At 44.4% G+C, this 15,384-nt stretch overlaps 1 protein-coding gene and 1 non-coding gene across 5 annotated transcripts in view; both read right to left on the reverse strand.

Moving 5' to 3' along the window:
* Positions 1-15,384, reverse strand: part of LOC139234942 (serine/threonine-protein phosphatase 2B catalytic subunit beta isoform) — an 83,528-nt gene that overhangs the window by 26,822 nt on the left and 41,322 nt on the right. For all 4 annotated transcript variants that reach the window (XR_011588368.1, XM_070865914.1, XM_070865913.1 and 1 more), the window contains exons 4-7: positions 9,865-9,976; positions 7,947-8,092; positions 6,620-6,759; positions 6,443-6,520 (exon numbers count right to left, since the gene is read on the reverse strand). Coding sequence is in view for 3 of the 4 variants with exons in the window: in XM_070865914.1 (XP_070722015.1) it covers positions 6,443-6,520; positions 6,620-6,759; positions 7,947-8,092; positions 9,865-9,976 (476 nt within the window). In the remaining variant the exon portion in view is untranslated. The remainder of the gene's footprint in view (positions 1-6,442; positions 6,521-6,619; positions 6,760-7,946; positions 8,093-9,864; positions 9,977-15,384) is intronic.
* LOC139235223 (small nucleolar RNA SNORA84) lies at positions 9,612-9,749 on the reverse strand. Its single transcript, XR_011588439.1, has one exon. It is a non-coding gene; the product is annotated as a small nucleolar RNA SNORA84 (small nucleolar RNA).

The raw sequence follows: 15,384 nt of genomic DNA on the forward strand, positions 1-15,384 counted from the left end.
TCTTATATACGAGGTGGTTTGTCTGGTTTGAATGTTGTGACCTCGATCTCTGAATAGAGCCATTTTCAACTTTGCTTCTTTGGAGGATAAACCCTAAACTCAAATTAATGGGAACATGTATTTCAAGTCGATGGGTGCCTCCGAGGCTGCATCTGTGGTGCACTGGAGCCATCTGAAATATTCTTCCTGCTCCTCTGACAGCAAGCACTCAGCTACTTCAGGACAGAGTAGGGACCCAACATTTTGGTAGTGAGGCTCAGCCACTCAGAATAAACCCACTGAGCCAGCAAGGAAGGTTGATTTCATTTTCATTTGTAAATGCTTACTTTTCGCTGCACTAAATCTTTTTAAGCCTGACCAACTGAATGCTGCAGCACTGAATGAAAGCCGTTTGCCGCAGATAATGCTGATCAGCTGGGACTGTGCACACTATGGGCCCCAGGACTGCGTATACTACATGACTGCACATACTATGGGCCCTGGGACTGTGTATACTACAGGACTGCATATACTATGGGCCCCAGGATTACGTATACTACATGACTGCACATACTATGGGCCCCAGGACTGCGTATACTGCAGGACTGAGTATACTGCAGGCCCCAGGATTGCGTATACTACGTGACTGCACATACTATGGGCCCCGGGACTGCGTATACGACAGGACTGCACACATGATGGGCCCCGGGATTGTGAATACTTTGGGACGTCGTTTACTGTGGGGCCCCAGGATTAAATATACACATGAAGGGATTGTGCATATTATAGGACTGTGTGTACTATGAGCCCCAAGATTGTGTATACTACAGGACTGCACACACTATGGGCCCCAGGATTGTGTACACCAAGAGATTGTGCATACTATAAGCCTCAGGAAGTGCATGCACTGTTGTAGTTTGGCCGAGTGACACACACGTGCACATCACATCAAAAACAAGTATTGAAAATAGTGAAAATTGAAGGAAGGATACTTTGCTAAATAAATGGAGTAAAACACAGCATTTTCAATATACTTAATGACGGAGCTGCAGTATTAGGCACTCCAGGAGACTGAAATTACACTGCTGTTTGCAAAATGAAAAATGCATCTGAATCCCTTGCAATTGCTGAGTCTTTCATTCCTCCTACTTCAATGTGCTATGGAATCAAATTACATAATTATTCTCCAATCGTATTCACTATTACTACAGTAATAAAATTGAGTCAGCTAGGATAGGGTTAAAATTCCATTTTGCCCAATATTTGGGAAATAGAAACATAGAAAATAGGTGCAGGAGTAGGCCATTCGGCCCTTCGAGCCTGCACCGCCATTCAATGAGTTCATGGCTGAACATGCAACTTCAGTACCCCATTCCTGCTTTCTCGCCATACCCCTTTATCCCCCTAGTAGTAAGGACTTCATCTAACTCCCTTTTGAATATATTTAGTGAATTGGCCTCAACAACTTTCTGTGGTAGAGAATTCCACAGGTTCACCACTCTCTCGGTGAAGAAGTTTCTCCTCATCTCGGTCCTAAATGGCTTACCCCTTATCCTTAGACTGTGACCCCTGGTTCTGGACTTCCCCAACATTGGGAACATTCTTCCTGCATCTAACCTGTCTCATCCCATCAGAATTTTAAACGTTTCTATGAGATCCCCTCTCATTCTTCTGAACTCCAGTGAATACAAGCCCAGTTGATCCAGTCTTTCTTGATGTGTCAGTCCCGCCCTCCTGGGAATCAGTCTGGTGAACCTTCGCTGCACTCCCTCAATAACAAGAATGTCCTTCCTCAGGTTAGGAGACCAAAACTGTACACAATACTCCAGGTGTGGCCTCACCAAGGCCCTGTACAACTGTAGCAACACCTCCCTGCCCCTGTACTCAAATCCCCTCGCTATGAAGGCCAACATGCCATTTGCTTTCTTAACCGCCTGCTGTACCTGCATGCCAACCTTCAATGACTGATGGACCATGACACCCAGGTCTCGTTGCACCTCCCCTTTTCCTAATCTGTCACCATTCAGATAATAGTCTGTCTCTCTGTTTTTACCACCAAAGTGGATAACCTCACATTTATCCACATTATACTTCATCTGCCGTGCATTTGCCCACTCACCTAACCTATCCAAGTCACTCTGCAGCCTCATAGCATCCTCCTCGCAACTCACACTGCCACCCAACTTAGTGTCATCTGCAAATTTGGAGATACTACATTTAATCCCCTCATCTAAATCATTAATGTACAGTGTAAACAGCTGGGCCCCAGCACAGAACCTTACGGTACCCCACTAGTCACTGCCTGCCATTCTGAAAAGTACCCATTTACTCCTACTCTTTGCTTCCTGTCTGACAACCAGTTCTCAATCCATGTCAGCACACTACCCCCAATCCCATGTGCTATAACTTTGCAATTAATCTCTTGTGTGGGACCTTGTCGAAAGCCTTCTGAAAGTCCAAATATACCACATCAACTGGTTCTCCCTTGTCCACGCTGCTGGAAACATCCTCAAAAAATTCCAGAAGATTTGTCAAGCATGATTTCCCTTTCACAAATCCATGCTGACTTGGACCTATCATATCACCTCTTTCCAAATGCGCTGCTATGACATCCTTAATAATTGATTCCATCATTTTACCCACTACTGAGGTCAGGCTGACCGGTCTATAATTCCCTGTTTTCTCTCTCCCTCCTTTTTTTAAAAAGTGGGGTTACATTGGCTACCCTCCACACGATAGGAATTGATCCAGTCAATGGAATGTTGGAACATGACTGTCAATGCATCCGCTATTTCCAAGGCCACCTCCTTAAGTATTCTGGGATGCAGTCCATCAGGCCCTGGGGATTTATTGGCCTTCAATCCCATCAATTTCCCCAACACAATTTCCCGACTAATAAGGATTTCCCTCAGTTCCTCCTCCTTACTAGACCCTCTGACCCCTTTTATATCCGGAAGGTTGTTTGTGTCCTCCTTAGTGAATACCGAAACAAAGTACTTGTTCAATTGGTCTGCCATTTCTTTGTTCCCCGTAATGACTTCTGACTGCAGGGGACCTACGTTTGTCTTTACTAACCTTTTTCTCTTTACATATCTATAGAAACTTTTGCAATCCGTCTTAATGTTCCCTGCGAGCTTCTTCTCGTACTCCATTTTCCCTGCCCTAATCAAACCCTTTGTCCTCCTCTGCTGAGTTCTAAATTTCTCCCAGTCCCCGGGTTCGCTGCTATTTCTGGCCAATTTGTATGCCACTTCCTTGGCTTTAATACTATCCCTGGTTTCCCTTGATAGCCACGGTTGAGCCACCTTCCCTTTTTTATTTTTACGCCAGACAGGAATGTACAATTGTTGTAATTCATCCATGCGGTCTCTAAATGTCTGCCATTGCCCATCCACAGTCAACCCCTTAAGTATCATTCGCCAATCTATCCTAGCCAATTCACGCCTCATACCTTCAAAGTTACCCTTCTTTAAGTTCTGGACCATGGTCTCTGAATTAACTGTTTCATTCTACATCCTAATGCAGAATCTTAAAACAGGTGGCTACTGTGGGTTTAAGAATACAGGCAAATGGCCAAACCTTACCAACCCTAAGTGGATATAAAAAGGACCTTCTAGGTTGAAAATCCGTGTAGGTTCCCCTGCTCCGTTACCGTCATTTCGGCACAAGAGCTGCAGAAACTCCAGGAAAATGAAAATGCTGTTTATGTTGCTTCCTAGGATTTCTGCGGTTCTTCTCTGAAGTTAGTGGACCCCCTATGTGGTTATGTGCAGGGTCTTGAATCCCAAAGATCAGTTCCAGAACGGCAGCCCGTACCATATAAACCTCTGCTGTGAAGCGCCGTAACAGCAGATGGAACAGAGCCAAGGATAATCAGAGAAGCAGCCATCACACAGTTACTCTGTTCCCACTCTGGGCCACTGATCATCTTCGTCATAGGCAGTCCCTCGAAATCGAGGAAGACTTGCTTCCACTCTAAAAATTAGTTCTTAGGTGACTGAACAGTCCAATACGGGAATTGCAGTCTCTGTCACAGGTGGGACAGACAGTGGTTGAGGGAAAGGGTGGGTGGGACTGGTTTGCCGCACGCTCCTTGCGCTGCCTGCGCTTGGTTTCTGCATGCTCTCGGCGACGAGACTCGAGGTGCTCAGCGCCCTCCCGGATGCACTTCCTCCACTTAGGGCGGTCTTTGGCCAGGGACTCCCAGGTGTCAGTGGAGATGTTGCATTTTATCAGGGAGGCTTTGAGGATGTCCTTGAAACGTTTCCTCTGCCCATCTTTGGCTCATTTGCCGAAGGAGTTCCGAGTAGAGTTCACTGATCACTTGAGCTCCAGTGACACCTGTAATAACACTCTGTGGAAATTTCTGATTCACAGTGTCAACAGCTTAGGGACGTATTGGAATAGTAAAGCTTCCCCTTCTTCAGACTGGATCGACTGGGCCTGTATTCACTGGAATTTAGAAGAATGAGAGGGGATCTCATAGAAACATAAAATTCTGACGGGATTGGACAGGTTAGATGCAGGAAGAATGTTCCCGATGTTGGGGAAGTCCAGAACCAGAGGTCACAGTCTAAGGATAAGGGGCAAGCCATTTAGGATCGAGATAAGGAGAAACTTCGTCACTCAGAGAATTGTTAACCTGTGGAATTCTCTATCACAGAAGGTTGTCGAGGCCAGTTCGTTAGATATATTCAAAAGGGAGTTAGATGTGGCCCTTACGGCTAAAGGGATCAAGGGGTATGGAGAGAAAGCAGGAATGGGTACTGAGGGAATGATCAGCCATGATCTTATTGAATGGTGGTGCAGGCTCGAAGGGCCAAATGGCCTGCTCCTGCACCTATTTTCTGTGTTTCTATGTTTCAACCCTGAAGGTAGTGGTCAACTTCAATGGATTCTGGAGCCAAAATAGCTCACAACAACCTTGTTGATAGATGGATAAGCAGGAAAAGTATTCTGGACTTGATGAAGGAATGATCGTCAGGCCAGACTGCCTGAAGTTTAGGTATGAGAAAATCCAATTCATCCTGGTCTTCCAGTGATAGAGAAAAGATACAGAAATAAGACTAACAGAAGAAAAGAGGGCACTGGAAAGCATTAAAAAGCTAGGAAAGATTGAGTTCAGTTCATCTGTGGTCTGGCAGTCGTGACGATCTTAGTAATAGAAGCTTTTAAAGGGCAAGTATAGAGTAACAGTAAAACAGAGCAGAGACGGTGCCCGATGAACCAGGAATGAAAGGATTGTACAAGACTTAGATGTAATCCAGATGCAGTCATCAGCCTAGCACCCTGAACAGCCTAAACAGCAGAAGTTGCATACCTTTTACTAATGCCCAAGGCTTGAAGAACATATGACTGCTACCAGTTATACTGCTATCCAAACTATATGCAATGTAATCCTCCAAACCAATTGCTGAACTAAGAGATGCTATATTAAACTAAACCCAGTCAAGGCTGAGAGACTGCAATTCATAACCGAGCTTTGTTATATTAACCTGAACCCAGCTCACCCTGTGCTGTTATAGGTCTGAAACCCAGTGACTACGAGTTTGGATTATTACTCCAATCACGAGGTTATCTTTGCATGTTTAGTTAGGAAAACAGAAATAGTGCTCGGAGCTACAACCTTGAGCTGGTGTTAATGTCACCATCTATGGTAAGCTAAGAATTTCAACCAACGCTGAAGTTTACTCAAGCTGTTGGTTTAATATAGGACAACTTGAAGATTAAACATAACATACAAAGGTCATTCTGACATATTCCCTACATCAGTTGTGCGCGCTGTTTGGTCAGAATTTTCAAGCTAATCATCGCTAGCGTTTGGGTGCTCGAGTCTGTGATACGAATTTTCCAATAATAATGTGGGCTTAGGCCTGAAAATCAAACATTCCAACAATTGTGTAAGCTCCACTGCTGTGAGAAACCCAAGTGGCCGCTTTCATGTGTGAGCCTTTATACTAAGTGTTAGCAGGTTATTCCACTATAAAAGGTATCTCAGTCTAGCCCCGATCCAGCCCACGTGACATCCAAGGATATATCCCGCAGGTCACCAGATAGCAATCAGTAGTGCGAATCCGGCCTGATTTTAACCCCTCCCTCGCCCATCAGTGCAGAGGTGAAATGCAGCCCCATTTCTTCTCAAGTGGGCTGATATCGGGGAAATGAGCAGAGACTGGGGACTGAGCAGTGGATCTTCTGGTCTGTATTACGCCATACAGTGCATTGCTTTCAGCTGGGCAGGTTATTGAGGAATTTGTTAAATCAGCATCATCTCAGACCTGTCCAGCCATATATTGACTCTCCAACCCATCACTGTCATACCGTCAATTACAGATCCACAGCTCAACGATTCTCATTAGTGTTCACTTTTTCTTTGGAAATCATATTTTACAGCTAAACCTTAATCAAAATGTGTGTTTTTAAAAAAATCATTGCACTGTAAATGGTTTCATGGTGTTCTTACCCGGCATCCTGGGCTTCATGAGCTCGAATTATTGATAGCAAATTATTGTTTTGTAAAAATTCACAAACAGCTGGGTAACTGAAACACAGAAGTGGCCAATTAATATCCACTTAAAATGTCAAAAAACTGAAATTGAATGCACATCGACAAAGCTTTGCACCTGCGCACAAACCGTACCTGTAGAAGTAAGAGCATCCCCGCACTGTATTATGACTGAAGTGTTCTTGTGTTTTCTCATTTCCAAAATCCTCCGAAGGATCTGACCACAACAAGTCACACATTGGCCCAAACGCAGGTGGCTCCTTAAACCTATCTAACTGTGAAGAGACACGTCAGGAAAACGAGAGAGTCAAACACAATCCCCATGATCATACCAAGACAGCTCAACAAAATATGTTGGGATAGGATTTAAATGGCTGAAGGCATAACACTAAAGTCGTCCTTAAAGGAACCCCTCAATTCAGTGTCTTACTCTTGCGCTGTCCCGTGCTCTGGTGGTGTTGGTCAGTCAGTTCAGTGGTCTGATCCACTTCCTGCTGGGGTTTGATGTGTCCAAGAGTCAGCTGGGTGTCATCAACAGCATGCAAACAAGGAAAAGGCAGCGGTCAAGGGTGGAGGCTCAGGATACGTGGACAGGAGCAGACGCCATTACTGGAGATGTGCTGGTAACATTGGGGCAGATAGGGGTGGGAGTACACTAGGGCAAGTCCATGGAGGCAGACCAGAGACAATCAAAAATAATGAAGAGGTCAACCACTGAGGTTAAGGAGTATACAGGAGGGAATAATGCACCATGGTCAGAGTCAAAGGGTGTCTGTGGTGACTGTGATCAAGTGGTGTGGGGAGGATGAGAACTGGACTCGAGATTCAATTTAGAACTAGGTGGCAACAACTCAAGGAGCTCGCGAAAAAGGTGTTTAGAGATGGGGCACAAGTTTAAGAGGATGGAGGTATCCAGCATGGGCTTGTTGAGGAGGGTGGCGATGAAGCAGTTTTGAATGAGGGAAATGGTGCCTGTGCAAAGGGAGCCGGTTACAATGGCAGTAAGCACTGGGATAAGCAGGAATTTCTACTCCAGTGTCGACAAACTCTTGAGCACAAAACAAAAAGAAAACCCATTACAAATCATTCCTGGCATGGGAAATACATCAGATTTACTACAGACACCGAGTGAAAGGATTAGGAAGCAGCCATTGATCAGTTGGAGATCAAAGAACTGTGCAGGCAGGAATTTCTTAAAGGGGCAATGTCCTCTGGTGTTTTTGCTCTCCTGTAGGATGGAGACTGTACTCCACTCACGCGAGGATGCTGAACAAATAACAAAGAACGTAGTTTTGTATTTTAATTATCACAAGTCCACGGGAAGGATCGGGAAACAGTGATCAAAGCTACAAACTCAGGCTGTAAAATTCTGTAGATTTCACATCATTTCTTCGTATCCCCTTCTTCAAGTGTTGCAATGGCAATTTGCAGTATGGATTTAAACATCGCATAAAATACTTACTCTTCTAATATCTTCTAAACTATGAATTTCTGGTGAAAGCCCCCCATGAACACAAAGAAACTGCTGGTTTAGAAGAGCAGCAAGAGGAAGGTAGTCAAATGCGTTCATGCACGCATCGTACACTCTTTCCGAATACTTGATTTTACCTATTTAGAAAAAATAATGAGGATTAATATTCTGGTATTGTATTTGTTTCTTGCAACACCAAATAACTATTGCAATTAATTATTCATATTTATCTACAGTACCATTGGCAGCATTTACTTTCATCCTTCTTATAGAAGACCTGATTGAGGTGTATAAAATTATGAGGGGCCCGGATAGAGTGGATAGGAAGGACCCGTTTCCCTTAGCAGAAAGGTCAACAACCAGGGGGCATAGATTTAAAGTAATTGGGGGGAGGTTTAGAGGGGATTTGAGGGGAAATTTCTTCACCCAGAGGGTGGCGGGGGTCTGGAACTCACTGCCTGAAAGGGTGATAGAGGCAGAAACCCTCACCACATTTAAAGGGTACTTCGATGTGCACTTGAAGTGCCGTAACCTACAGGGCTACGGACCAAGAGCTGGAAAGTGGGATTAGGCTGGATAGTTTTTTGTTGGCCGGCGTGGACATGATGGGCCGAAATGGCCTCCTTCCGTGCTGCAAATTTCTATGATTCTAAGATTCTTCCCCTCCCCCACAACCCCTTCTGTAATATTTATCCATAGGGCTTGCTTGCTTCTGAGTAGTCATTTAGCTGGGCAAAGGCTGCCACAGTTATTGTAACCCCATGACTGGACGACAGTCTGTGCAGCTTTTCCTTTCCTCTTTCTCATGGCTTTCATTCATTGTGGCGATACCACACCCCAGGTTCTGTCCTCCATAGCAGCTGGACAGTGGGAGTGGGCCGGCCATTCAACTGCAAGGCACCTCGCAGCCGAGCTCAGTTCTGTCCTCGCAGGAAGTCCACACGCACGTTCCAGGAGTGAGAGAGCCCAGCAGAATCCTCCCTCCTCTCTTGTGTAGTGTCACTACTGCTACCGTGACAGAGATCAGTAAACTCAGCACAGACTGGGGTTGAAACTGTCGCCTTCCTGGTCTGTGCGGCACAGGTACTCACTGCCGTACATCAGGTCAGCCATGCAGTGTCGCACGAGCAATTATTTTCCCATCCCATAAGGAATAATACTCCGCTGCTGCAAGACATTCTGCCTTCAGGGACACTCAATTCCAGTAACAGCTGCTCCACACTGTGCCACCAAGATCAGAATAAAAGGCGTCCCTGAAACGGTTTGATTGGGATGCGCAAGTGCTGAACAGCTGTACAACCAGAATCATAGAAATCTACGGCACAGGCCACCTAATCTCACTGTCCAGAATTTGGGCCATAGCCTTCTTGATTACGGCACTTCAAGTGTACATCCAAGTACTTTTTAAATGCGATGAGGGTTTCTGCCTCTACCACCCTTTCAAGCAGTGAGTTCCAAATCTCCACCACCGTCCAGGTGAAAAGTATCTCAACTCACCACTAATACTTTTGCCTGTTACTTTAAATCAATGCCGTCTCGTGTTGACCTCTCTGCTAAGGGAAATGTTACCAACTTGAGGTTATAGCAGAAACCTTCCCTGTAAACTCAAAGTTAAAGTTAGATCACAATTAAAACTAACATCGACAATTCAGCATCGAATGTCTCTGTGACCGGGCTACGGAGGCTGAAGATTAACCATTACAGGCTCCATGCAAAAATCACAGGATTACTCTTTGCCCATCCTTAATAACTGCAAAACTGTACGGTCATCCCAGTCTACAGTAACCACAGGGCAAACCGCAGAATCATGGTCTAGTAACTATCAATCATCCAGAACACTATAGAGCTACAAGATACAAGTCAAGGAGCTCATTCTTACTCTATGCAGCATGAGCTAGCAGTTACTTACATTCTTGTTTAAACGTGAAATATTCTGTGAGGTGTCTGCATTCATGATTCCCTCGTAAAAGGAACAATGTATTTGGGTATATAATCTTAAGAGTCCACAAGTAGAGTACACACTGTTTCACAAAAAAAAACATAATTAGGATTCTAGTCACACACACACACACACACACACACACACACACACACACACACATAGGCAGGCAACCCTCCCCAGAAAGCAGTGAAATACTGAAAAGGTTAACATGAGTTTGGCAGGCTATAGTTTATTTTCAATAATTCACTGATTGGGACAGCATACACTTCCTTTGTGCCAAACATCTTGGGTGATTTCTTTTAAATCCACAATTTCTTTTAAATCTGGGCGATAGACATTAGTACTGGCCAATGGGAAAGACTTTCTATTTCAGGTAATCAATGCCAGTATCAAACACTCCCATGTCAAACACAGCACTGGTTAGATACAGAGTAAAGCTCGCTCTACACTGTCCCATCAAACATAGCAACATAGAAAATAGGTGGAGGAGCAGGCCTTCGAGCCTGTACCACCGTTCAATATGATCATGGCTGATCATGCAACTTCAGTACCCCACTCCTGCCTTCTCTCCATATTCCCTGATCCCTTTAGCCGTAAGGGCCACATCTAACTCCCTTTTGAATATATCAAACAAACTGGACTCAACTTTCTGTGGTAGAGAATTCTATAGGTTCACAATGAAAAGGTTTCTACTCATCTCAATCCTAGATGGCTTACCCCTTATCCTTAGACTGTGACCCCTGGTTCTGGACTTCAACATCGGGAACATTCTTCCTGCATCTAACCTGTCCAATCCCGTCAGAATTTTATATGCTTTTATGAGATCCCCTCTCATTCTTCTAAATTCCAGTGAATATAAGCCTAGTCGATCCAGTCTTTCATATGTCAATCCTGCCATCCCGGGAATCAGTCTGGTGAACCTTCGCTACACTTCCTCAATAGCAAGAATGTCCTTCCTCAGATTAGGAGACCAAAACTGCACACAATACTCAAGGTGTGGTCTCACCAAGGCCCTGTACAACTGCAGCAAGACCTCCCTGCCGCTGTACTCAAATCCTCTTGCTATGAAGGCCAACATGCCATTTGCTTTCTTTACTGCCTGCTGTACCTGCATGCCTACTTTCAATGACTGATGTACCATGGCACTCAGGTCTCGTTGCACCTCCCCTTTTTACTAACCTGTCACCATTCAGATAATAATCTGCCTTCCTGTTTTTGCCAAAGTGCATAACCTCACACTTATCCAAATTACACTGCATTTGCCCACTTACCTAACCTGGCCAAGTCACCCTGCAGCTTGTAGCATCCTCCTCACAGCTCACACCGCCACCCAGCTTAGTGTCATCTGCAAACTTGGAGATATTACATTCAATTCCTTCGTCTAAATCATTAATATATTTTGTAAATAGCTGGGGTCCCAGCACAGAACTTTGCGGTATCCCACTAGTCACTGCCTGCCATACTGAAAAGGACCCGTTTATTTCCACTCTTTGCTTCCTGTCTGCCAACCAGTTCTCTATCCAAGTCAATACATTACCCCCAATACCATGTGCCATAATTTTGCACACTAATCTCTTGTGTGGGACCTTGTCAAAAGCCTTTTGAAAGTCCAAATACACCACATTTACTGGTTCTATCTTGTCCACTATTAGTTACAGCCTCAAAAAACTCTAGATTTGTCAAGCATGATTTTCCTTTCATAATCCATGCTGATTTGGACCGATCCGGTCACTGCTTTCCAAATGCGCTATTACATCTTTAATAACTGATTCCAGCATTTTCCCCACTACCGATGTCAGGTTAACCGGTCTATAATTCCCTGTTTTCTCTCTCCCTCCTTTTTTAAAAAGTGGGGTTACAATAGCTACCCTCCAATCCATTGGAACTGATCCAGAGTCCATGGAATGTTGGAAAATGACCACCAATGCATCCACTATTTCTAGGGCCACTTCCTTAAGTACTCTGGGATGCAGACCATCAGGTCATGGGGATTTATCGGCCTTCAATCCCATCAATTTCCCCAACACCATTTCCTGACTAATAAGAATTTCCTTCAGTTCCTCCTCCTCGCTAAACCCTCGGTCCCCTAGTATTTTCAGGAGGTTATTCGTGTCTTCCTTAGTGAAGACAGAACCAAAGTATTTGTTCAATTGGTCTGCCATTTCTTTGTACTCCATTATAAATTCAACTGATTCTGACTGCAAGGGACCTACATTACTTCCAGGACAGGTACAACATGGCTTAGATGCAGAGTAAAGCTCCCTCTACACTGTCCCATCAAACACTCCCAGGGCAGGTACAGCACAGGGTTAGATACAGAGTAAAGCTCCCTCTAGTAAGCCGTGAGCACAAAACAAAGTGTGCTGATATCAGAGCAAGGTGAGAATAGTGAGTAACAAGTTTGAAAATGGGAATTTGGTGAGAGAAAAAGATTTGCATTTATATAGCGTGTTTTATGACCTCAGGATGTCCCAAAGCACTTTATAAAAAAAAAAAAAAAAAATACTTCACTGGCTGTAAAGTGTAGTCGATGTTGTAATGCAGCAGCCAATATGCACACAGCAAGGTCCCACAGACAGCAATGTGATAATGACCAGATAATCTGTTTGTGATGTTGGTTGAGTGATAAATATTGGCCAGGACACCTGGGATAACTCTCCTGCTCTTCAAAATAGTGCCATGGGATCTTTTCCGTCCGCCTGAGGGGGCAGACAGGGCCTTGGTTTAGCGCCTCATCCAAAAGACGGCACCTCCGACAGTGCAGCACGCCGTCAGTACTGCACTGAAGTTTCAGCCTGGATTACATGCCCAAGTCCCTGGAGTGGGGCTTACGCACAACGTTCTGACTCCGATGTGAGAAGCACGGCTGACACCAGAGAGTGGGAATTTATTGGTCAGTAGGAGATAAGCTGTGGAGAAGTACTACAGCAATTGTATTATTTATTGAATTGAAATTTAAACTTCGATTTTAACTTCTGCTTCTTTTGTCTGGGCCTATTAATAGAGTGGCACTGGGTAAGAGCTCAACATCACCTGGACAAAAAGGTGACCAACAAACTAACAACAGCACTGACCAACTTCAGTTATGTAGAGATTAGAGAAGATGCGGTTGTTTGCCTTAGAGCAGAAAAGGCTAAAGGGAGATTTAACAGCAGTGTTTAAAATAGTGAAGGGTTTTAATAAATATGGGAGAATCTGGTTCCACTTGTGGGAGGGTTGGTAACCAGACGACATAGATTGAAGATAATTGGCAAAGGAACCATAAAGGAGATGGTGGGGGGGATGTTCTACGCAGCAAGTTGTTGTGATCGGGAACGCGCTGCCTGAAAGGGTGGTGGAGGCAGATTCAATAGAAACTTTCAAAAGGGAATTAGATCTATACGGGAAAATAAAAACAATTGCAGAGTAATGTAAAAGCAGGGGAGTGGGTCTATTTGGATAGCATTCAAAAACCAGCACAGGCCTCCTTCTGTGCTGTATGATTCTGTAAGTGCCTCGCTCAAGGAGGTGGGTCCAGTTAAGCTAAAAATGCATACTCTTTGAAGCAGGAAGTGGTTATCTATATCGACAAGGCACGGTATGCCCAGCAGTGTCCGCCGATCGTGGTGATCCCCAGGCTCACACAAGGACTTGGAAGAACGGCAAACAGTCTGCGTAATCCTCCTCGTTGATGCTGCGCATCAGATTTTAATTTATATAACACTAGGTCAGTTGGCACTTAACTGCCCGTCAATGATAATCCAGACTGACATCCCTGGTGCTTTGTTGGCTCCCAGGTACTAGGGTATATTGACATCTAGTACTGACAGAAAAAGATTGCACAAAAGGAGGGAGAGCCATCAGTTACGTTGTCCAAGTGGGAACCATTAATAAGGGAGGTAGAGAAAGGTCTGAAGTCCTGCAGGATGAAGGCAAGAGATTCGGAGAAAAGCAGAGGATCAGAATTTCACAGGTGGCGATCTCAGCTTTACTTCCACAGCCGTGTGTTCGAACAGGGAAGGAGGGAAAGATTAGGGAAACCAATGCATGGCTAAAGCTGTGTGTCAGGAAGAGGAGTTCCACTCAGTTAGGCATTGGCACCAGTTCTGGGACAGATGGGAACTCTTCTGCAAAAGAAGGGTTACATCTGAAAGGAAGCAATGAGGTATTTAAACTGGGATGGCGGGGGGCCAGGAAATTAAAACCAACCAGGAACAGCTAACAGTGAAGGGAGAAAGAGATAGAATAATATTCATGCAGAAACAATTTAGCAAAAGGGATATGTAGAGGAATTAAATAGAATGGACTAATTATAAACAGGGAATGGATTGAAAAGAAGGGACTACCATAAACCAAATCATAAAAGGAGCAGTGCTTAAAAAAGTGTAAAAAAAAGTTAAAATGGATGTATTGCATGAAATAAACTGGGGAAACTGGATGCAATTAGTTTATTGGTAGACTTAACACAAACCTGGCTGCAAACTGGACAAGAAAGGAAAATAAATATTAGCAGAGAATCCATTTAGAAGAGATGGAAAAGATAAAGATGGGAGTGGCAACACTGGTAAAAGAGGGAACATATGCTGTAGAGGGCTGGTGTACAGAGTCAATATAGCTGGACCTCAAAGATTTAAAAAAATGGCTTGTTACATTGATGGGATTTATTACAAACCTCCAAATTGCAGAAAGGAAATCGAAAAGGAAATCTGCAGTCAGATTAGAAAGACAGACATTCATTTATATAGCGCCTTCACAACCACCAGATGTCCCAAAGCACTTTACAGCCAATGAAGTACTTTTGGAGTGTAGTCACTGTCGTAATGTGGGAAACGTGGCAGCCAATTTGCACACAGCAAACTCCCACACACAGCAATGTGATAATGACCAGATAATTGTTTTTTTATTGTGTTGATTGGGAGATAAATATTGGCCAGGACACCAGGGATAACTCCTCTGCTCATTTGAAATCATGCCATGGGATATTTTACATCCACCAGAGGACAGACTCGGTTTACTGTCTCATCCGAAAGACACCATCTCCGACAGTGCAGCACTCCCTCAGCACTGTACTGGAGTGTCAGCCTAGATTTTATGTGCTCAAGTTCCTGGAGTGGGGCTTGAACCCACAACCTTCTGATCCAGAGGCGAGGATGCTACCCACTGAGCCGCAGCTGACACTGAGTAGAGGGGAAGAGTTGAAATAAAATTATCGTTCTGGGTGATTTATATCGCCGTTCCTTCAGTCACTGGGTCAAAATCCCAGAACTCCCTCCCAAGGCAGTGGCTCACCATCACCTTCTCAGGGGCAATTAGGGATGGGCAATTAATGCCAGCCGTGCCAGCGATGCCCACATCCCGTGAACAAATATATATTTTTTAATTATCCACTTATTAATTGGGACACAGAGGGAGCAAACAGAAAAAAGAAATGGAATTACTAAAATGTGCACAGGACTACTTGCTCAAGCAGTACATTAGTTGGCCAAGAACAGAGGCGTTGCTCAATCT

Source organism: Pristiophorus japonicus, chromosome 22 (assembly GCF_044704955.1).
Source record: "Pristiophorus japonicus isolate sPriJap1 chromosome 22, sPriJap1.hap1, whole genome shotgun sequence".
Classification (NCBI taxonomy): domain Eukaryota; kingdom Metazoa; phylum Chordata; class Chondrichthyes; family Pristiophoridae; genus Pristiophorus; species Pristiophorus japonicus.